This window comes from Heptranchias perlo, chromosome 37 (genome assembly GCF_035084215.1).
Source record: "Heptranchias perlo isolate sHepPer1 chromosome 37, sHepPer1.hap1, whole genome shotgun sequence".
In the NCBI taxonomy this organism is placed as follows: domain Eukaryota; kingdom Metazoa; phylum Chordata; class Chondrichthyes; order Hexanchiformes; family Hexanchidae; genus Heptranchias; species Heptranchias perlo.
The window spans coordinates 18,459,182-18,479,957 of NC_090361.1; the positions used below are offsets into that span (position 1 = coordinate 18,459,182).

Here is a 20,776-nt window from a genome sequence, read left to right on the forward strand (position 1 = left end):
GTTAGTTATTGGGCAGTACACCCACACTCCTGAACGTTAGACGTTCAGACTGCTTACGAGAGTTACAAGAACCACTGGACCCAAAAGAATATCAAGCGGACCCTAAACTTGCATCAGTTACTAAGCTCGTAGTGAGACAGATGGAATGATCATAAATCATAGAACGGCTACAACACAGAAGGAGGCCATTCGGCCCTTCGAGACCGTGCCAGCTCTTTGTAAGAGCAATCCAGTTAGTCCCATTCCCTGTAGCCCTGCATATTTTTTCCCTTCAAGTATTTATCCAATTCCTTTTTGATAGCCATGACTGAATCTGCTTCCACCACCCTTTCAGGCAGCACATTCCAGATCATAACTTGTTGCATTTTTTTAAAAACAAAGTTTTTCCCCATGTCACCTTTTTTGTTTGCCAATCACCTTAAATCTGTGTCCTCTGGTTCTCTACCCTTTAGCCAATGGGAACAGTTTCTCTTTATTTACTTTATCTAAACCCTTCATAATAATGAACACTTCTATCAAATCTCCTCTTAACAGTCTCTGCTTGAAGAAGAACAACCCCAGCTTCTCCAGTCTATCCATGTAGCTGTAGTCCTTCATCCTTGGAACCATTCTAGTAAATCTTTTCTGCACCCTCTCTAAGGCCTTCACATCTTTCCTGAAGTGCGGTGCCCAGAATTGGACACAATATTCCAGTTGTGGCCGAGCCGTTTTATGAAGATTCAACATGGCGTCCTTGCTGTTGTACTCTGTCTTTATTTATAAAGCCCAGGACCCCATCTGCTTTTTTAACTGCTTCTATTGCCTTCCCTCCTTCTCCCTGCCAAAATGTAGCACTTCGCACTTCTCTGCTTTAAATTTCATCTGCCATGTGTCCGCCCATTCCATCAGTCTGTCTATGTCCTCTTGAAGTTTATTACTATCCTCCCCACTGTTTACACTTCCAAGTTTTGTATCATCTGCAAATTTTGAAATTGTGCCCTGTACACCCAAGTCCAAGTCATTAATAAACGTGAAAAAAAGAAGTGGTCCTAGTACCAACCCCTGGGGAACACCACTGTACACCTCCCTCCAGTCCGTAAAACAACCATTCTTCACTACTGTTTCCTGTCACTTAGCCAATTCTGTATCCATGCTGCCACTGCCCCTTTTATTCCATGAGCTTCAATTTTGCTGACAAGCCTATTTTATGGCACTTCATCAAACGCCTTTTGAAAGTCCATATACACATCAACCACATTGCCCTCATCAACCCTCTCTGTTACCTCATCAAAAAACTCAATCAAGTTAGTTAAACACGATTTGCCTTTAACGAATCCATGCTGGCTTTCCTTTATTAATCCACACTTGTCCAAGTGATTCTTAATTTTGTCCTGGATTATCGTTTCTAAAAGCTTCCCCAACACCATGGTTAAACTGGGCTGTCGTTGCTGAGTTTATCATTGCACCCTTTTTAGATAGAGATACTAATCATAGAATCATAGAAAATAGGAGCAAGAGTAGGCCATTCGGCCCTTTGGGCCTGCTCCGCCATTCAAAATGATCATGGCTGATCATCTAACTCAGTACCCTGTTCCTGCTTTTTCCCCATATCCCTTGATCCCTTTAGCATTAAGAAATATATCTATCTCCTTCTTGAATATATTTAATGACTTGGCCTCCACTGCCTTCTGTGGTAGAGAATTCCACAGGTTCACCACCCTCTGAGTGAAGAAATTTCTCCTCATCTCGATTCTAAATGGCATACCCTGTATCCTGAGACTATGACCCCTGGTTCTGAACTCCCCAGCCATCGGGAACATCCTCCCTGCATCTAGTCTGCCTAGTCCTGTTAGAATTTTATATGTTTCGATGAGATCACCTCTCATTCTTCTAAACTCTAGTGAATATAGGCCTAGTCGACCCAATCTCTCCTCATACGTCAGTCCTGCCATCCCAGGAATCAGTTTGGTAAACCTTTGTTGAACTCCCTCCATGGCAAGGACATCCTTCCTCAGATAAGGAGACCAAAACTGCACACAATACTCCAGATGTGGCCTCACCAAGGCCCTGTATAACTGCAGTAAGACATCCCTGCTCCTGTACTCAAATCCTCTTGCAATGAAGGCCAGCATACCATTCACCTTCCTAACTGCTTGCTGCACCTGAATGCTCGCTTTCAGCGACTGGTGTACAAGGACACCCAGGTCTCGTTGCACCTCCCCTTTTCCCAATCTATCACCATTCAGATAATCTGCCTTTCTGTTTTTACAATCAAAGTGGATAACCTCACATTTATCCACGTTATACTGCATCTGCCATGTTCTTGCCCACTCACCCAACTTGTCTAAATCACATTGGAGCCTCTTTGCATCCTCCTCACAGCTCACATTCCACCCCAGCTTTGTGTCGTCTGCAAACTTGGAAATGTTATATTCAGTTCCCTCATCCAAATCATTGATATATATTGTGAATAGCTGCGGTACCCCACTAGTCACTGCCTGCCACCCGGAAAAAGACCCGTTTATTCCTACTCTCTGTTTTCTGTCTGTCAACCAATTCTCAATCCATGCCAGTATATTCCCCCCAATCCCATGTGCTTTAATTTTGCACACTAACCTCTTGTGTGGGACCTTAACAAAAGCCTTCTGAAAATCCAAATACACCACATCCACTGGTTCTCCCCTATCTATTCTACTAGTTACATCCTCAAAAAAACTCCAGTAGATTTGTTAAGCATGATTTCCCTTTCATAAACCCATGCTGACTTTGTCCAATCCCGTTAATGCCTTCCTAGTATTCTGTTATCACGTCTTTTATAATACACTCTAGCATTTTCCCCACTACTGATGTTAGGCTAACTGGTCTGTAATTCCCTGTTTTTTCTCTCCCTTTTTTAAATAGTGGGGTTACATTTGCCACCCTCCAATCTGTAGGAACTGTTCCAGAGTCTATAGAATTTGGTAAGATGACCACCAATGCATCCACTATTTCCAGGGCCGCCACTTTTAGTACTCTGGGATAAGTAAGTATTTTGCCTCTGTATTCGCAGAAGAATAGATGTCAAGATTATAGCACCTCCAAAGATAGGTGTAGAACAGTTAGTGGAGGTCATAATTCATATATGCTACTAAAGTTATCCAGACTTAAGATAGAAAGATCATCAAGGTTTACCTCCAAAGATCCTGTAGACAGACGTAGCTCAGGCTCTGACTATAATGTTCCAAAATTCTCTGGGGAAAGCAAATAATTGAGGACTGGAAGGTGGGAAATATGACTGTTCTTAGAAAAAGGAGACTGGCAGAAGATTTTTAGTTAATTTGTTATACTAGAGTCTATAAGTGGCATTGAATTACCAAATGCTTGGAGAGACGTGCGTTGATCAGGGTCTGATCATAATGCAAATCTGCCTTTTACAATGTTAATCAACCTTCTCAAATTCTTGGTAGAAATAAGAGGATATGTTAGGAAGGTTGAGGTTAGGATCAGATCAGCCATGATCTTATTGAATGGCGGAGCAGGCTCGAGGGGCCGATTGGCCTACTCCTGCTCCTATTTCTTATGTTCTTATGTTCTTAGATGTGGATTTTCAAAAGACATTTGATAAAGGTACCACATAAAAGACTTGAAACACACATAGTGACGCGCGGAACTGTGGAATGTGAGCACGTGGATTGAGGAAAGGATTGAGATGGCAGAAAGCAAAGGGTAAGGGTAAAAGGAAGCTGCTGGGGCTGGAGATGTGATGTTGCACAGGGAGTGTGTTGGGACCACTCTTATTTTCTGTGCACGTAAATCATCTGGATTTAGGAATTAGGAAAACAATATCAAAGTTAACTGATGACTCCAAATTGGGAGGTATGGCAAATTGTAACCAAGGTTGTGAAAGAAAGAGAAAGTAAGAAAGATTTTGTTACTGTCTCTTTAATTCATTCATGGGCATCGCTGGCACGGCCAGCATTTATTGTCCATCCCTAATTGCCCTTGAGAATGTGGTGGTGAGCCACCACCGTCCGTAGCAGGATTGTACAACTGAGTGGCTTGCTAGGCCATTTCAGAGGGCAGTTAAGAATCAACCACATTGCTGTGGGCCTGGAGTCACATTTCGGCCAGACCGGGTAAGGACGCAGATTTCCTTCCGTAAAGGACATTACTGAACCAGATGGGTTTTATGACAATCCAGTAATTTCATGGTTACCGTTACTGATACTAGCTTTTTATTTATTTAATTAACTGAATTTAAACTCCCCAGCTGCTGTGGCAGGATTTAAACTCATGACTCATTACTAGTCCAGTAACATAACCACTATGCTACTGTATCCGCTGTAATGTAGATGAGTGGTAATGGGGCAGATAGGTGGAGGAGGAAGTTCAATGCATGTTAAGTGATAAATTTTGGAAGTAAAAATAAGGAAAGGAAATATACCTTAAATGGTGAGATTGTTAATGAAGTGGAGGGACCTTGGTGTGCAGATACACAGGGCATGAAAGGTATTGGGCTATAAATGTCTAACTGAATTCTTGGCTTTATATCTAGAGGCATAGAATACAAAAACAAGGAGGCAAGTGTTGCACTTTTGGTTCTTTTCCAGCATTTTTGGTGCATGTGTTTGTGGTTTTTTTATCGCTCTCATAGTTGAGTCTGAACTCCCTTTGCCTTCAAGCATCTTCATTGGCCTTTATATCTGGGTACGACTTCTGTAACACACCCAGGAAAATGAACAGGATAGAAGGGTAGGTAGGTAGGGGATAGCGAGGGTGGTTGGGATTGGCAAGGGACAAGGAGGGGAAGAGGATGTTCTGTTCATTTTCCAAGCTCAAAATCTATGCTGTCACTCCAGTGCAGTACTTGAAGGAGTGCTGCACTGTCGGAAGTGCCATCTTTCGGATGAGGCGTTAAACCGAGGCCTCGTCTGCCACTCAGGTGGACATAAAAGATCCTATGGCCATTTTGAAGAACAACACTGGAGTTCTCCCCAGTATCCTGGGCAATATTTATCCCTCAACCAACATCACTAAAACAGATTATTTGGTGTTTGCTGTTTGTGGGACCTTGCTGTACGCAAATTGGCTGCCACGTTTCCTGCATTTACAACAGTGATTGCACTTCAAAAAAGTAATTCATTGGCTGTAAAGTGCTTTGGGACGTCCTGTAGTAGTGAAAGGCGCTAATAAATGCAAAGCTTTTTTCATCCTAAATCCCACTCGTTTTAGCTGCTGGCACTCTTGTGCCCTCATGAGAGTCTTCTCTATCGAAAGCACTAGAGTAGTTCACCAAATCTTGTTTTAGGTTGTATTAAGTGAATTTATTAAATGGAATAATACAAAGATAATTTACATCCATTGGAGCAGGAGTCAGCCATTCAGCCCCTCGAGTCTGTTCCGGCATTCTATTAGATCATGATTGATCTGTACCTCAACTCCATTAACCCACCTTTGAACCTTGATACCCTTAACTAACAAAACTCTATTGCTCTCAGCCATGAAAATTTCAATTGACCCACAACCATTTGGGGGAAGAGAGTTCCAGATTTCCACTACCCTTTGTGTGAAGAAGTGCTTCCTGATTTCACTCCTGAATGGCCTAGCTCTAATTGTAAGATTGTGCCCCCTTGTTCTGGATTCATCCACCAGAGGAAATAGTTTAGCTGCATAAACCCTATTGAATCCCTTTATCATTTTAAAGACCTCAATTAGATCACCCCTGAATCTTTTATACTCAAGGGAATACAAGCCTAGTCTATGCAACCTGTCCTCATAATTTAACCCTTTTAGCCCCGATATCGTTCTGGTGAATCTGCGCTGCACCCTCTCCAAGGCCAGTATATCCTTATTAAGGTTTGATGCCCAGAACTCAATGCAGTACTCCAGATGGGGTCTGACTAAGGCTCGATACAGCTGACGAATCACTTCTTCCCCTTTGTATTTCAGCCATCTTGAGATAAAGACCAACATTCCATTCGCCTTTTCGATTTATTTTTTGTAACTGTCCACTAGCTTTGTGATTTGTGTACCTGAACACCTAAAACCGAACCCACCCCAACCTCGAAGGCCCGGTGTCAGACACTGAAGCACAAGAACCACCCCAGCTCAGTGAAAAGTGCTGATTTTACCAATCCCTGGCTCCACCAACCCCCCCCCCCCCTCCCCTCCATTAAGTAGAGATGTAGGACCACATGCTCCCCTCCATCCTCTGTCCTTTCACCTGTCTCTGGCACCCCCACCCCCCCTCGGCCTGCTCCCTTCTCCCTCCCCCCGCCCCCCCCCCCCCACCCCTGACTGAGAGCTGTGGAGAAAGCAAAATGAGCCCTTCAGATGCTTTTATCCCCCAAACTCCAAAAATAAGTTCTCAGACTAAGGGTTTTTGGGCTTGGAGGACATCAGAAATCTCCCTCTAAATTTGGTGCAGTGGAACAGGATTCAAATTCTGGGTGACAAGATCTGGGTGCCCTGGTCTAATTGGGATGGTTGAAGGTAAAGGTGTAGCCGTGCCTGTATGTGTCACTTCATGCATCATTTCAAGCCTGCTCCTGTGAAGCTGTGGTGCCCACTCTTATTGCTAGCCTTACCAATTCCATAACTCACCCCTGTCCATTTTGATTACACTTCAAAAGTACTTAATTGGCTGTAAAACGCTTTGGGATGACCTGAGGTTGTGGGAGGTGCTTTATAAATGCAATTCTTTCTTTCTTCATTCTTTACCTCCTTGTTCCCAATTCAGCTGTCTCTGCCAGTGGACAGATTCTTAATAAAAGCAACGGAAACATTTTACCTGCCTACAGGGGTCAAAGGAAAGTTCAGTTTGGCAGTTCTGAAGGTTGAAGTTGCTGTTAGTGAGTGAGGAAATTTCTATTCCACAAAACACGTTTCATTATTGACACAAGTCATGAAGAAAAGGGGCTGGGGATCCAATCTGATGCTTTGTTCCTGGTAAGTGTTGCTGTTTTCAATTGGGATAGGTGGGGGTTACAGAGTGGAAGATGAATTGTGTGGCAACAGCCATTTTGGTTGAGTCTTGGCTTTAAAAGACCACATTTGAAATCATCTTTCTTTTACATCCCACAGTGTGATCATCGTCATCAAGAAGAATTTGTGATACAGCTGAAAATGGAGCTTGAGCAGTCCCGATTGAGAGAGGCCGAGACATTGACTGGACTCAAAGAGATGCAAGATAAGGTCCTGGAAATGGAAAAGGTGAGAATGCTGTGCTACAGCCATAGGCTTCAACTGGGAAGACTGCAAGTGATCGTTGTAGAATGAGAACATTTTATTAATCTGGTTCCTCAGTCTTGAAAATCAGAGTGTAAAAGAACAGAAGAAGTCAAATATTGGCAGGAGGCACACATTTGTCCATAATCGAGAGAGAGAAGCATGCAGCGTTGCCCCTGTATATGTGGCAAGGAGGGTAAATGGGCAGGTCATAGAGTCATAGAGTTATACAGCACGGATAGAGGCCCTTCGGCCCATCGTGTCCGCGCCGGCCATCAGCCCTGTCTACTCTAATCCCATATTCCAGCATTTGGTCCGTAGCCTTGTATGCTATGGCATTTCAAGTGCTCATCCAAATGCTTCTTGAATGTTGTGAGGGTTCCTGCCTCCACAACCCTTTCAGGCAGTGAGTTCCAGACTCCAACCACCCTCTGGGTGAAAAAGTTCTTTCTCAAATCCCCTCTAAACCTCCCGCCTTTTACCTTGAATCTATGTCCCCTTGTTATAGTACCCTCAACGAAGGGAAAAAGCTCCTTAGTATCCATCCTATCTGTGCCCCTCATAATTTTGTACACCTCAATCATGTCCCCCCTCAGCCTCCTCTGCTCCAAGGAAAACAAACCCAATCTTCCCAGTCTCTCTTCATAGCTGAAGCGCTCCAGCCCTGGTAACATCCTGGTGAATCTCCTCTGCACCCTCTCCAAAGCGATCACATCCTTCCTGTAGTGTGGCGACCAGAACTGCACACAGTACTCCAGCTGTGGCCTAACCAGTGTTTTATACAGCTCCATCATAACCTCCTTGCTCTTATATTCTATGTCTCGGCTAATAAAGGCAAGTATCCCATATGCCTTCTTTACCACCTTATCTACCTGTTCCGCCGCCTTCAGGGATCTGTGAACTTGCACACCAAGATCCCTCTGACCCTCTGTCTTGCCTAGGGTCCTCCCATTCATTGTGTATTCCCTTGCCTTGTTAGTCCCTCCAAAGTGCATCACCTCGCACTTTTCCGGGTTAAATTCCATTTGCCACTGTTCCGCCCATCTGACCAACCCATCTATATCGTCCTGCAGACTGAGGCTATCCTCCTCGCTATTTACCACCCTACCAATTTTTGTATCATCAGCGAACTTACTGATCATACCTTTTTCATTCATATCCAAGTCATTAATGTAGACCACAAACAGCAAGGGACCCAGCACCGATCCCTGTGGTACCCCACTGGCCACAGGCTTCCAGTCACAAAAACAACCTTCGACCATCACCCTCTGCCTTCTGCCACTAAGCCAGTTTTGTATCCAAAGTGCCAAGGCACCCTGGATTCCATGGGCTCGTACCTTCTTGACCAGTCTCCTGTGGGGGACTTTATCGAAGGCCTTACTGAAATCCATGTATACCACATCCACTGCGTTACCCTCATCCACACGCCTAGTCACCCCCTCAAAAAATTCAATCAAATTAGTCAGACATGATCTTCCCTTGACAAAGCCATGTTGACTATCCCTGATTAATCCTTGCTTCTCCAAGTGGAGACTAATTTTGTCCTTCAGAATTTTTTCCAATAATTTTCCTACCACTGATGTTAGGCTCACTGGCCTGTAGTTCCCCGGTTTTTCCCTACTCCCCATGCCATCTCATTTGATTGTGGAAGTTGCATGTTCAATATCTTCCCCTAGAACTAGGGGGTATAGTCTCAGGATAAGGGGTCGGCCATTTAGGACCGAGATGAGGAAACATTTCCTCACTCAGGGTTGTGAATCTTTGGAATTCTCTTCCCCAGAGGGCTGTGGATGCTCATTTGTTGAGTATATTCAAGGCTGAGATCGATCTAAGGGAATCAAGTGACATGGGGATCGGGTGGGAACGTTTTTTTTCATTCGTTCATGGGATATGGGCGTCTCTGGTGAGGCCGGCATTTATTGCCCATCCCTAATTGCCTTGAGAAGGTGGTGGTGAGCCGCCTTCTTGAACCGCTGCAGTCCGTGTGGTGAAGGTTCTCCCACAGTGCTGTTAGGAAGGGAGTTCCAGGATTTTGACCAAGTGACGATGAAGGAACGGCGATATATTTCCAAGTCGGGATGGTGTGTGACTTGGAGGGGAACGTGCAGGTGGTGTTGTTCCCATGTGCCTGCTGCTCTTGTCCTTCTAGGTGGTAGAGGTCGCGGGTTTGGGAGGTGCTGTCGAAGAAGCCTTGGCAAGTTGCTGCAGTGCATCCTGTAGATGGTACACACTGCAGCCACTGTGCGCTGGTGGTGAAGGGAGTGAATGTTTCGGGTGGTGGATGGGGTGCCAATCAAGTGGGCTGCTTTGTCCTGGATGGTGTCGAGCTTCTTGAGTGTTGTGGAGCTGCACTCATCCAGGCAAGTGGAGAGTATTCCATCACACTCCTGACTTGTGCCTTGTAGAAGGTGGAAAGGCTTTGGGGAGTCAGGAGGTAAGTCACTTGCCACAGAATACCCAGCCTCTGACCTGCTCTTATAGCCACAGTTAAGTTTCTGGTCAATGGTGACCCCCAGGATGTTGATGGTGGGGGATTCGGCGATGGTAATGCCGTTGAATGTCATGGGGAGGTGGTTAGACTCTCTCGTTGGAGATGGTCATTGCCTGGCACTTGTCTGGCGCGAATGTTACTTGCCACTTATCAGCCCAAGCCTGGATGTTGTCCAGCTCTTGCTGCATGCGGGCTCGGACTGCTTCATTATTTGAGGGTTTGCGAATGGAACTGAACACTGTGCAATCATCAGCAAACATCCCCATTTCTGACCTTATGATGGAGGGAAGGTCATTGATGAAGCAGCTGAAGATGGTTGAGCCGAGGACACTGCCCTGAGGAACTCCTGCAGCAATGCCCTGGGGCTGAGATGATTGGCCTCCAACAACCACTACCATCTTCCTTTGTGCTAGGTATGACTCCAGCCACCAGAGAGTTTTCCCCCTGATTCCCATTTACTTCAGTCTTACTAGGGCTCCTTGGTGCCACACTCGGTCAAATGCTGCCTTGATGTCAAGTGCAGTCACTCTCACCTCACCTCTAGAATTCAGCTCTTTTGTCCATGTTTGGACCAACGCTGTAATGAGGTCTGGAGCCGAGTGGTCCTGGCGGAACCCAAACTGAGCATCAGTGAGCAGGTTATTGGTGAGTGAGTGCCGCTTGATAGCACTGTCGACGACACCTTCCATCACTTTGCTGATGATTGAGAGTAGACTGATGGGGCGGTAATTGGCCGGATTCAATTTGTCCTGCTTTTTGTGGACAGGACCTACCTGGGCAATTTTCCACATTGTCGGGTAGATGCCAGTGTTGTAGCTGTACTGGAACAGCTTGGCTAGAGGCGCAGCTGGTTCTGGAGCACAAGACTTCAGCACTACAGCCGGGATGTTGTCGGGGCCCATAGCCTTTGCTGTATCCAGTGCACTCAGCCGTTTCTTGATATCACACGGATTGAATTGAATTGGCTGAAGACTGGCTTCTGTGATGGTGGGGATATCAGGAGGAGGCCAAGATGGATCCACTTGGCACTTCTGGCTGAAGATGGTTGCAAATGTTTCAGCCTTTTCTTTTGCACTCACGTGCTGGACTCCGCCATTATTGAGGATGGGGATGTTTACAGAGCCTCCTCCTCCCATTAGTTGTTTAATTGTCCACCACCATTCACGACTGGATGTGGCGGGACTGCAGAGCTTTGATCTGATCCGTTGGTTGTGGAATCGCTTTGCTCTGTCTATAGCATGTTGCTTCCGCTGTTTAGCATGCATGTAGTCCTGAGTTGTCGCTTCACCAGGTTGGCACCTGACCTTTAGGTACGCCTGGTGCTGCTCCTTGGAGTTGAGGTCGAAGATCAGCCATGATATTGAATGGCGGAGCAGGCTCGAGGGGCCCTATGGCCTACTCCTGTTCCTATTTCTTATGTTCTTCTATCATCGGTTGCTCTGGTAGGAGGGCTACAGCCAGGCTGCTGATGTCGTTGAATAGGTGACTCGCTGCATGTGAGAAGCTGTGTGAAACTGTGCAACACTTCCTAATTAAGGAAATTAAAGAGGATGGAAAGTAACCTGGGAGGAGTTCGATGAAAGGATTAATTTTGCAGTCAGTTGCCTGAATTAGCAAGGAGTCGTGCTGGTGCAGAAATATGACTAGATGTTTAGCTACCGTCACATGAAGCATATTCCACAGTAACTTTCCAAAATGTCTTGTCATTTTGATGGAAAGTACATTGGTCAATCAAGAACAGTTGAAGCATCAACGAAATATGAGGCCATGGTTACCTACACATCATAGTTCCCACTCCCAGCTTTACCACTTCAGTCCTAAAATACCTGACAGACTGATGCTACAGAGGTAGAACCCTATTTTTTCAGTACAGAAGTGAACCATTTGGCCTATCGTCGCTGCAGGCTCTTTGCTGAAGCACTTCAAAACCACTCCCACTGCCCTGCACTCTCCACATTGCCTTCGATCATCTGCTTCAAATATTTATCCAATTTTCCCTTGAGATGGTCTCTGCTTCAACCACTCTCTGTGACAAAACATTCCATACTCCAACAACCCTCTGTGTCAAGAAATTTCTCCTATCCTCTCTCCTTCCTCTTAGTGATGATTTTAAATTGATGACCACTCGTCACTGAATCCCCGACCAGTGGAAACAGCCTTTCCCTACTCAAACTATCAAAACCAGAATTTTAAAAACCTCTATTAATCTCCTCTAGCCTTCTCTGCTCCAATTGAAATATGATGTGGAGATGCCAGTGGACTGGGGTGGACAAATGTCAGGAATCTTACAACACCAGGTTATAGTCCAACAATTTTATTTTAAAATCACAAGCTTTCGGAGCTTTCCTCCATTGTCAGGTGACTCATCTGACGAAGGAGATAATCTCCAAAAGCTTGTGATTTTAAAATAAAATTGTTGGACTATAACCTGGTGTAAGATTCCTTCCAATTGAAATAGCCCCAGTTTCTCAAGTCTCACCTCGTAAATATAGTTTTACATCCCTGGCATCATTCTGGTCAGTCTACACTGTATGCTCTCTCCTGATTTAATGTCCTTTCTATATGGCTTAACCAATGATTTGTAGCAATTCCTCATTACTTCTTTATCCCACTTCTGTACAGCCTCTGCTTTGCCTCCACACCCCCCCGCCACCTGATTTACTCCCTCCCCCTTAAAGGTGCTGACTCACACTGGAGTTTGATTCCACCAGTGCTGACAGCCTCTACTACCAAAAGGCCATTCCTCAAGTGAGAGCCTACAGGGTGAACTCATAAGGCTGTTGAACAAGGGTGGTCATCACAACTGGCTCACTGGATAGCAATCAGGGGAAGGAACCTTTGAACCTTTAAGTCAGTCACTTTACTATGGAAGTTAAAGGCACCAAGCTCTGATATCCTTCACATAAGACCTAACAACAACTTGGAATTACAGATTGCCTTCACCATGGTAAAGGTTTGCTTTACCGAGGAGAGAGCAGGTGCCAAGCGGTGGTGAAGAGTTAGAAAAACCTATTGAAAGCATAGCCAGAAAGATGTTTTGAGCAGAGTTGGAAGGGTAGGATAGCAGTGGGACAAAGGGGTTAGGGAGAGCGTTTGAGTGGGCCAAGGCAGCTGTAGGCTTCAGCCATTGATGGAGACGGAGGACCCAAGGTCACTGGCTAGGCCTGTGTAGAGGGGTGCTGCTTTGAAGCTTATTGGAGCCTTGTTGAGGGGACCAGATTTAGGGGAGTGGGGGAGGACCTGTCTGAAACTTTCAAGATTCAGTTCTGAATAATGTTTCTCTCAGAACTAAGTTATTACTCTGGATTGCAGTGCAGCAACTGTGAGCAGTGTCTGCAACAGTCAGTGCTGAATCATTGACACAGCCTGACCTCATGGGAGTCAAACAGCAGCACCAATAGTGTAACCATTACACCACATCAATGTAAGCTGTTCTAGAGGTTAAAGGTCAGATTCCCTTACATTTGAAGCATAGGGTGCTTGGTTATGGTATATTTTGTTATGATTGAGTTGTACAACATGCCCCTGTGGGAACATAGAGAGTTTTACAAAACCCTGCGGTGGGAGCACAGTGAGTTTTACAAAGAAGGGAAGGATTGGGTAATTAACATTCCTGGCCAGAGGTATTCAGGAAAGGTAGGGAAGGAAAGAAAGGAGGGGAGCAGTATTGATCAAATAAACTATTATAGCACTGGAAAGGGATGAAAGGGGTCAAAGATAGAATCTATTTGGTTAGAATTAAGGAAATATAGAGGAGTTATTATGCTGCTGGATGTATACTTTAGGACACCAAATGGTGGGAAGGAGATAGATGAGCAAATCAGCAGGCAAAATATAGAAAGATGCAAGAACTATAGACTAATGATACTGGGAGACTTCAATTATCCCAATATACACTGGGACAGAAATAGTGTAAAAGACAAAGAGGGGGAGGAATTTCTGAAATGTGTTCGAGAACTTTCTGAAACTGTGTATTTCCAAACCAACCAGGATGGAAACGGTGCTGGATCTAGTTCTGGGGAATGAAGTGGGGCAGGTGGAGCGTGTTTCAGTGGGGGAGCATTTGGGGAACAGTGACCATAATATCATTAGGTTTAGAATACTTATGGAAAAGGACAAGGAATAATCAAATGTGAAAATGCTTAACTGGAAAAGCGCAAATTTCAGTGAGTCAAAAAGGGATCTTGCCCGGTGGATTGGAATCAAAAATTGGAAGGCAAAATAGTAATTGAACAATGGGAGGCCTTCAAGGAGGAGTTGGTTCGGGTACGGAGTAGACACATCCCAGCGAGGGGGAAAGGAAGGGCATCCAAAGCTAGAGCTCCCTGGATGACTAAAGATATAGAGATTAAAATGAAGTGCAAAAAGGAGGCTTATGATGAATGTAAGGTTCATAATACAGTAGAGAACCAAACTGAATACAGAAAGTACAGAGGAGATCCTAAAAAAAAAAGTCACCCGGTCCAGATGGGATGCATCCTAGGTTACTGAGGGAAGTAAGGATGGAAATTGTGGAGGCTCTGACCATAATCTTCCAATCCTTAGATATGGGGATGGTGCTGGAGGATTGCAAATGTTAAATCCTTGTTCAAAAAATGGGAGAGGGATAAACCTGGCAATTACAGGCCAGTCAGTCTAACACCGGTGGTGGGGAAACTTTTAGCGACAATCATCAGGGCCAAAATTAATTGGCACTTGGAAAATTATGGGCTACTAAATGAAAGTCAGCATGAATTTGTTAAAGGAAAATCGTGTTTGACCAACTTGATTGAGTTCTTTGATGAAGTAACAGAGATGGTTGATGAGGGTAGTGTTTGATGTGTATATGGACTTTCAAAAGGCATTTGATTAAGTACCAGATAATAGACTTGTTAGCAAAATTAAAGCCCATGGGATTAAAGGGACAGTGACAGTGTGGATACAAAATTGGCTAAGGGACAGAAAGCAGAGAGTAGTGGTGAACGGTTGCTTTTCAGACAGGAGGGAAGTATACAGTGGTGTTCCCCAGGGGTCAGTATTAGGACCACTGCTCTTTTTGATCTTTATTAATGACCTGGACTTGGATATAGAGGGTATAATGTCAAAGTTTGCAGATGATACGAAACTTGGAAATGTAGTAAACATGTAGTGAAGGATAGTAACAGATTTCAGACTGACATAGACAGACTGGTGAAATGACACATGACAGATGAAATTTAAAGCAGAGAAGTGTGAAGTGATGCATTTTGGTAGGAAGGAGGGGGAGAGGCAATATAAACTAAATGGTACAATTTTAAAGGGGGTACAGGATCAGAGAGACACCTGGGGGGTGTATATACACAAGTCGTGGAAGGTGGTAGGTCAAGTTGAGAAGGATGTTAAAAAGGCATATGGGATCCTTGGCTTTATAAACAGAGGCAAAGAAACTTTATAAAACTCTGGTTAGGCCTCAGCTGGAGTATTGTGTTCAATTCTGGGCACCACACTTTAGAAAGGATGTCAAGGCTTTAGAGAGGGTGCAAGCAGAGATTTACTAGAATGGTACCAGGGATGAGGGACTCAATGATGTGGAGAGACTGGAGCAGCTGGGGTTGTTCTTCTTAGAATAGAGAAGGTTAAGGGGAGATCTGATGGAGATGTTCAAAATCATGAACAGTTTTGACAATAAGGAGAAACTGTTTCCAGTGGGTCGGTAACCAGAGGTCACGGATTTAAGGTGATCGGCAAAAGAGCCAAAGGCGACATGAGGAAACATTTTTTTTATGCACTGCCTAATCGACGTTTTCAAGATAGTAAGAGGAACTGATGGGGTAGATAGAGAGAAACTATTTCCGCTCGTTGGGGAGTCTAGGACTCGAACCATAGAAAGTTACGGCACAGAAGAAGGCCATTCAGCCCATCGTGTCCGTGCTGGCCCATAAAGCCGCTTAATCCCACTTTTCAGCACTTGGTCCGTAACCTTGTAGGTTAAGGCACTTCAAGTGCACATCCAAGTACTTTTTAAATGAGTTGAGGGTTTCTGCCTCTACCACCCTTTCAGGCAGTGAGTTCCAGACCTCAATTTTTTCACCCAAAGAGTGAAAAAGTTCTCCTCAGCTCCCCTCTAATTATTCTACCAATTACTTTAAATCTATGCCCCCTGGCCACTGACCCCTCTGCTAAGGGAAATAGGTCCTCCCCATCCACTCTATCTAGCCCCGTCATAATTCTATATACCTCAATTAAATCTCCCCTAAGCCTCCTTTGTTCCAAAGAAAACAGCCCCAGCCTATCCAATCTTTTCTCATAACTAAAATTCTCCAGCCCTGGCAACATCCTCGTACCCTCTCCAGTGCAATCATATCTTTCCTGTAATGTGGTGACCAGAACTGTACGCAGTACTCAAGCTGTGGCCTAACCAGTGTTTTATACAGTTCCAGCATAACCTCCCTGCTCTTATATTCTGTGCCTCGACTAATAAAGGATAGTATCCCTTATGCCTTTTTAACCACCTTATCTACCTGTCCTGCTACCTTCAGGGATCTGTGGACATGCACTCCAGGGTCCCTTTGTCCACAACACCTCTCAGTATCCTCCCATTTACTGCCTTGTCTTGTTTGCCCTCCCCAAATGCATTACCTCACTTCTCTGGATTGAACTCCATTTGCCACTTTTCTGCCCACCTGACCAGTCCATTGATATCTTCCTGCAGTCTACAGCTTTCCTCCTCACTATCAATCTCCCGGCCAATTTTTGTACCATCTGCAACTTCTTGCTCCCCCGCATTCAAGTCCAAATCATTAATATATACCACAAAAAGCAATGGACCTAGTACTGAGCCTTGGGGAACCCCACTGGAAACAGCTTTCCACTCCAAAATATCCATCAACCATTACACTTTGCTTCCTGCCACTGAGCCATTTTGGATCCAACTTGCCACTTTCCCTTGGATCCCATGGGCTTTTACTTTATTGACCATTCTGCCGTGTGTGACCTTTTCAAAAGCCTTGCTAAAATCCATGTAGACCACATCAAACGCACTACCCTCATTGACCCTCCGTGTTGCCTGCTCAAAAAATTCAATCAAGTTAGTCAGACACGACCTTCCCTTAACAAATCCATGCTGACTGTCCTTGATTAACCCGTGCCTTTCTAAATGACGATTTATGCTGTCGCTCAGAATTGATTCCAATAAGTTGCCTACCACCGAGGTTAGACTGACTGGCCTATAATTACTCGGTCTATCTCTTTCTCTCTGTTTAAACAACAGTCCAACATTAGCAGTCATCCAATCCTCTGGCACCGCACCTGTAGCCAGGGAGGACTGGAAAATGATGGTCAGAGCCTCCGCTATTTCCTCCCTTGCTTCTCTTAGCAGCCTGGGATACATCTAATCCGCGCCTCATGATTTATCTACTTTCAAAGATGCTAAACCCATTACTACTTCCTCTCTCACTATGTTTATCCCATCCAATATTTCACACTCCTCCCCCTTAACTACAATCTCTGCATTGTCCCCTCTTTTGTGAAGACAGACGCAAAGTATTCATTAAGAACCATACCCACGTTTTCCATCTCCACACACGGGTTACCTTTTTGGTCTCTATAATAGGCTTCTTTCCTTAGCTATCCTGTTGCTGTTCATGTAGTTATAAAACATTTTTGGGTTTTCCTTAATTTTATTTGCCAGTACTTTTCCATGCCCTCTCTTTGCTTTCCTAATTTTCTTTTTAATTTCACCCCTGCACTTTCTATACTTCTCTAGGCTTTCTGCAGTGCTGAGCTCTTGGTGTCTGATATAAGTTTCCCTTTTTTGCCTTATCTTACCCTGTATGCTCCTTGTCATCCAGGGGCCTTGGCGTGTTGCTGCAGTGCATCCTGTGGATGGTGCACACTGCAGCCACAGTGCGCCGGTGGTGAAGGGAGTGAATGTTTAGGGTGGTGGATGGGGTGCCAATCAAGTGGGCTGCTTTGTCCTGGATGGTGTCGAGCTTCTTGAGTGTTGTTGGAGTTGCACTCATCCAGCCAAGTGGAGAGTATTCCATCACACTCCTGACTTGTGCCTTGTCGATAGTGGAAAGGCTTTGGGGAGTCAGGAGATGAGTCACTCGCTGCAGAATACCCAGCCTTTGACATGCTCTTGTAGCCACAGTATTTATATGGCTGGTCCAGCTAAGTTTCTGGTCAATGGTGACCCCCAGGATGTTGATGGTGGGGGATTCGGCGATGGTAATGCCGTTGAATGTCATGGGGAGGTGGTTAGATTTTCCATAACTATGCTAAATCTCAGTGAATTATGATCATTACCACCAAAATGCTCTCCCACTGATACTCCTTCCACCTGCCCAGCTTCATTCCCTAAAACTAAATACAGAACTGCCCCCCACCTGCACTCTTGTTGGGCTTGCTACATACTGGCTAAAAAAATTCTCCTGAATGCAATTTAAGAATTCTGTGCCCTCTATACCTTTTGCACTGATTGTATCCCAGTTAATATTCGGGTAGTTGAAATCCCCTTCTATTACTGCCTTATTGTTTTTGCACTTCTCAGAATTTGCCTACATATTTGCTCTTCTATCTCCCTCTGACTGTTTGGGGGTCTGTAGTACACTCCCAGCAGTGTGATTGCCCCTTTTTTGTTCTTCAGTTCAACCCATATGGCCTCATTTGATGATCCTTCTAACATATCCCTCCTCACAGCCGTAATTATTTCTTTAGCTAAGATATCTTACTTCCACGTGTCTATCTGTGCCCTTAGCTCATCTGCCTTATTCACTATACTCCTTGCATTGAGATGTACAATTAAGCACTGCCAAACTCCTTTTGTTGTCTATTTCTGACGTTTGTTTCCTCTGCCTTCCAAACTCACTTACTAATTTTCTGCCTTCCATTTCCAGCTCTGCTTCTCTCCCATCTGAATTACGCTCAGGTTCCAATCCCCCTGCCAAGCTAGTTTAAACCCTCCCCAACAGCACTAGCAAATTCCCCTGCAAGGATATTGGTCCCGGCCCTGTTGAGGTGCAACCTGTCCGGCTTGTATAGGTCCCACCTCCCCCAGAACCGACCCAATGCCCCAGGAATCTAAAGCCCTCCCTCCTGCACCATCTCTCCAGCCACGCATTCATTTTCTCTATCCTCCTATTTCTATACTCGCTGGTGTGTGGCGCTGGGAGTAATCCAGAGATTACTACATTTTGAGGTCCTGCTTATTAATCTGAAATACTGTATTTATTTAATATGAAATATTAATGTAAAACATTTTAAGTTCTTCTGTAAATGTCATGTACAGTAATGTTAATATTACCTATTAATTATTTCCTAACTCCTTAAAATCTGCCTGCAGGACCTCATCCGTCTTTCTACCTACATCGTTGGTGCCGCTATGGACCACGACCTCTGGCTGTTCACTCTCCCCCTCCAGAATGTTCTGCGGCCGCTCAGTAACGTCCTTGACCCCTGCACCTAATTAGTGCATCAATAACTGGAACAAACAGCAACTTTTGGTTGTTTTAGTTGAGAAAAACCGACTTGCTTAAAGGAAAGCTGAGTTTTAGGGGAGTACTTGTTGATCGAAGTACTCACCAATTTATATAGGGGGAAAAAAATCCTCAAAATCTTGTAATCTCGTATGCTGCCACAGAAATGCCTATCTGTTCCCCTAACTATAGAATCCCCTATCACTATTGCTCTCCTGACCTTCCTCTTTCTTCCCCTCCCCCGGGCCCAAAACAGCTGAGCCACCCATGGTGCTGTGGACTTGGCTGTGGCTACACTCTCCAGAGGAACCCTCTCCCCCACCAGTACTCACTAGGAGACATAGCCTAAAAATTAGAGCCAGAACTTTCAGGAGTGAAGTTAGGAAACACTTCTGCATGCAAAGGGTGGTAGAAGTTTGGAACTCTCTTCCACAAACTGCAGTTGATGCCAGCTCAGTTGTTAATTTTAAATCTGAGATTGATAGATTTTTGTTAGCCCCATATCCCTTAATACTTTTGGTTAATGAGGGTATATGGAATTAGGTCACAGATCAGCCATGATCTCATTGCATGTGGAACAGGCTCAAGGGGCTAAATGGCCTACTCCTGTTCCTATGTTCCTGAGGTGATCGGCAAAAGAGCCAGAGGCAACATGAGGAAATATTTTTTTGCACAGTGAGTTGTAATGGTCTTTAATGCACTGCCTGAAAGGGTGGTGGAAGTGGATTCAATAGTAACTTTCAAAAGTGAATGAGATAAATACTTGAAGGGAAAAAATTACAGGGCTATGGGGAAAGAGCAGGAGAATGGGACTAATTGGATAGCTCTTTCAAAGAGTCGGCACAGGTACGACGGGCCGAATGGCCCCCTCCTGTGCTGTACAGACTATGATACAATACCCTGCAGTGGGAGCACATTGGATTTTTACACTGTTCTGTGTCTATGATGCGTTATGTTCCCCACCAATAATATGAGTTGAAGGGGAGTGAGGCCGTTTGTACTGCGATATTAAAGAGCATATTGTGAGTTGAGGAAAGCACACACTGTTGGTTAAGGGTCCTGCTAATGCTGAAGGAAGCACATGATTTTTCAATTTGAAGTTTCAGATGGAATTGTTCCTGAACCTCCCCAAACCCATTCTATTTACACCCTACTGTTGAGCCTCACAATTTTGTGTGAAGCCTTGGAGTAGCAAGGGTTAATGGGGGTTGATTTTGGCTGTGTTCACACATGATTTCTGGTAAAAGCACCAGGAAATGGTGGTATGGGCGACACTTCAGATTTTTTTCCTGCCACAACGTCTAAATGTACTGATTCGTGGGAGGTGTTGTGTCGAAAACCGCTTGGTCTACTCGGGCTGTGCTGACAGCATTAGATTATCTGATTGCAATCACAGAGCAGTGTACATTCTGTTAAAACACCCCTTTTTCACTAGATTTGCACCTGTGAACATGAGCTTGTAGAGCTGAAGTTTCTTTCTGTGTTCTGCACTACTGATGCAGTTTATTTTAGCTACTGAGGCATTGCTAAACCTTCGAGGCCAGATTTATCCAGTGAGGTTTGCTGATGGGCATAGCAGGTCAGATATTTCCTCTAACTGAAATTTACAGTTTTCCGGAATTAAGTTCCCCGTAATGTCCTCACCACCACCCCTGCCCCAGTGCTC

The 20,776-nt window shown here is 44.7% G+C and overlaps 1 protein-coding gene across 5 annotated transcripts in view; it reads left to right on the plus strand.

Annotated features, from left to right (window-relative positions):
- The window catches only part of LOC137304550 (EVI5-like protein), a 406,109-nt gene that overhangs the window by 236,715 nt on the left and 148,618 nt on the right, over window positions 1–20,776 (plus strand). For all 5 annotated transcript variants that reach the window (XM_067973199.1, XM_067973201.1, XM_067973202.1 and 2 more), the window contains one exon: window positions 7,042–7,170. In XM_067973199.1, coding sequence (XP_067829300.1) covers window positions 7,042–7,170 — 129 coding nt within the window. The remainder of the gene's footprint in view (window positions 1–7,041; window positions 7,171–20,776) is intronic.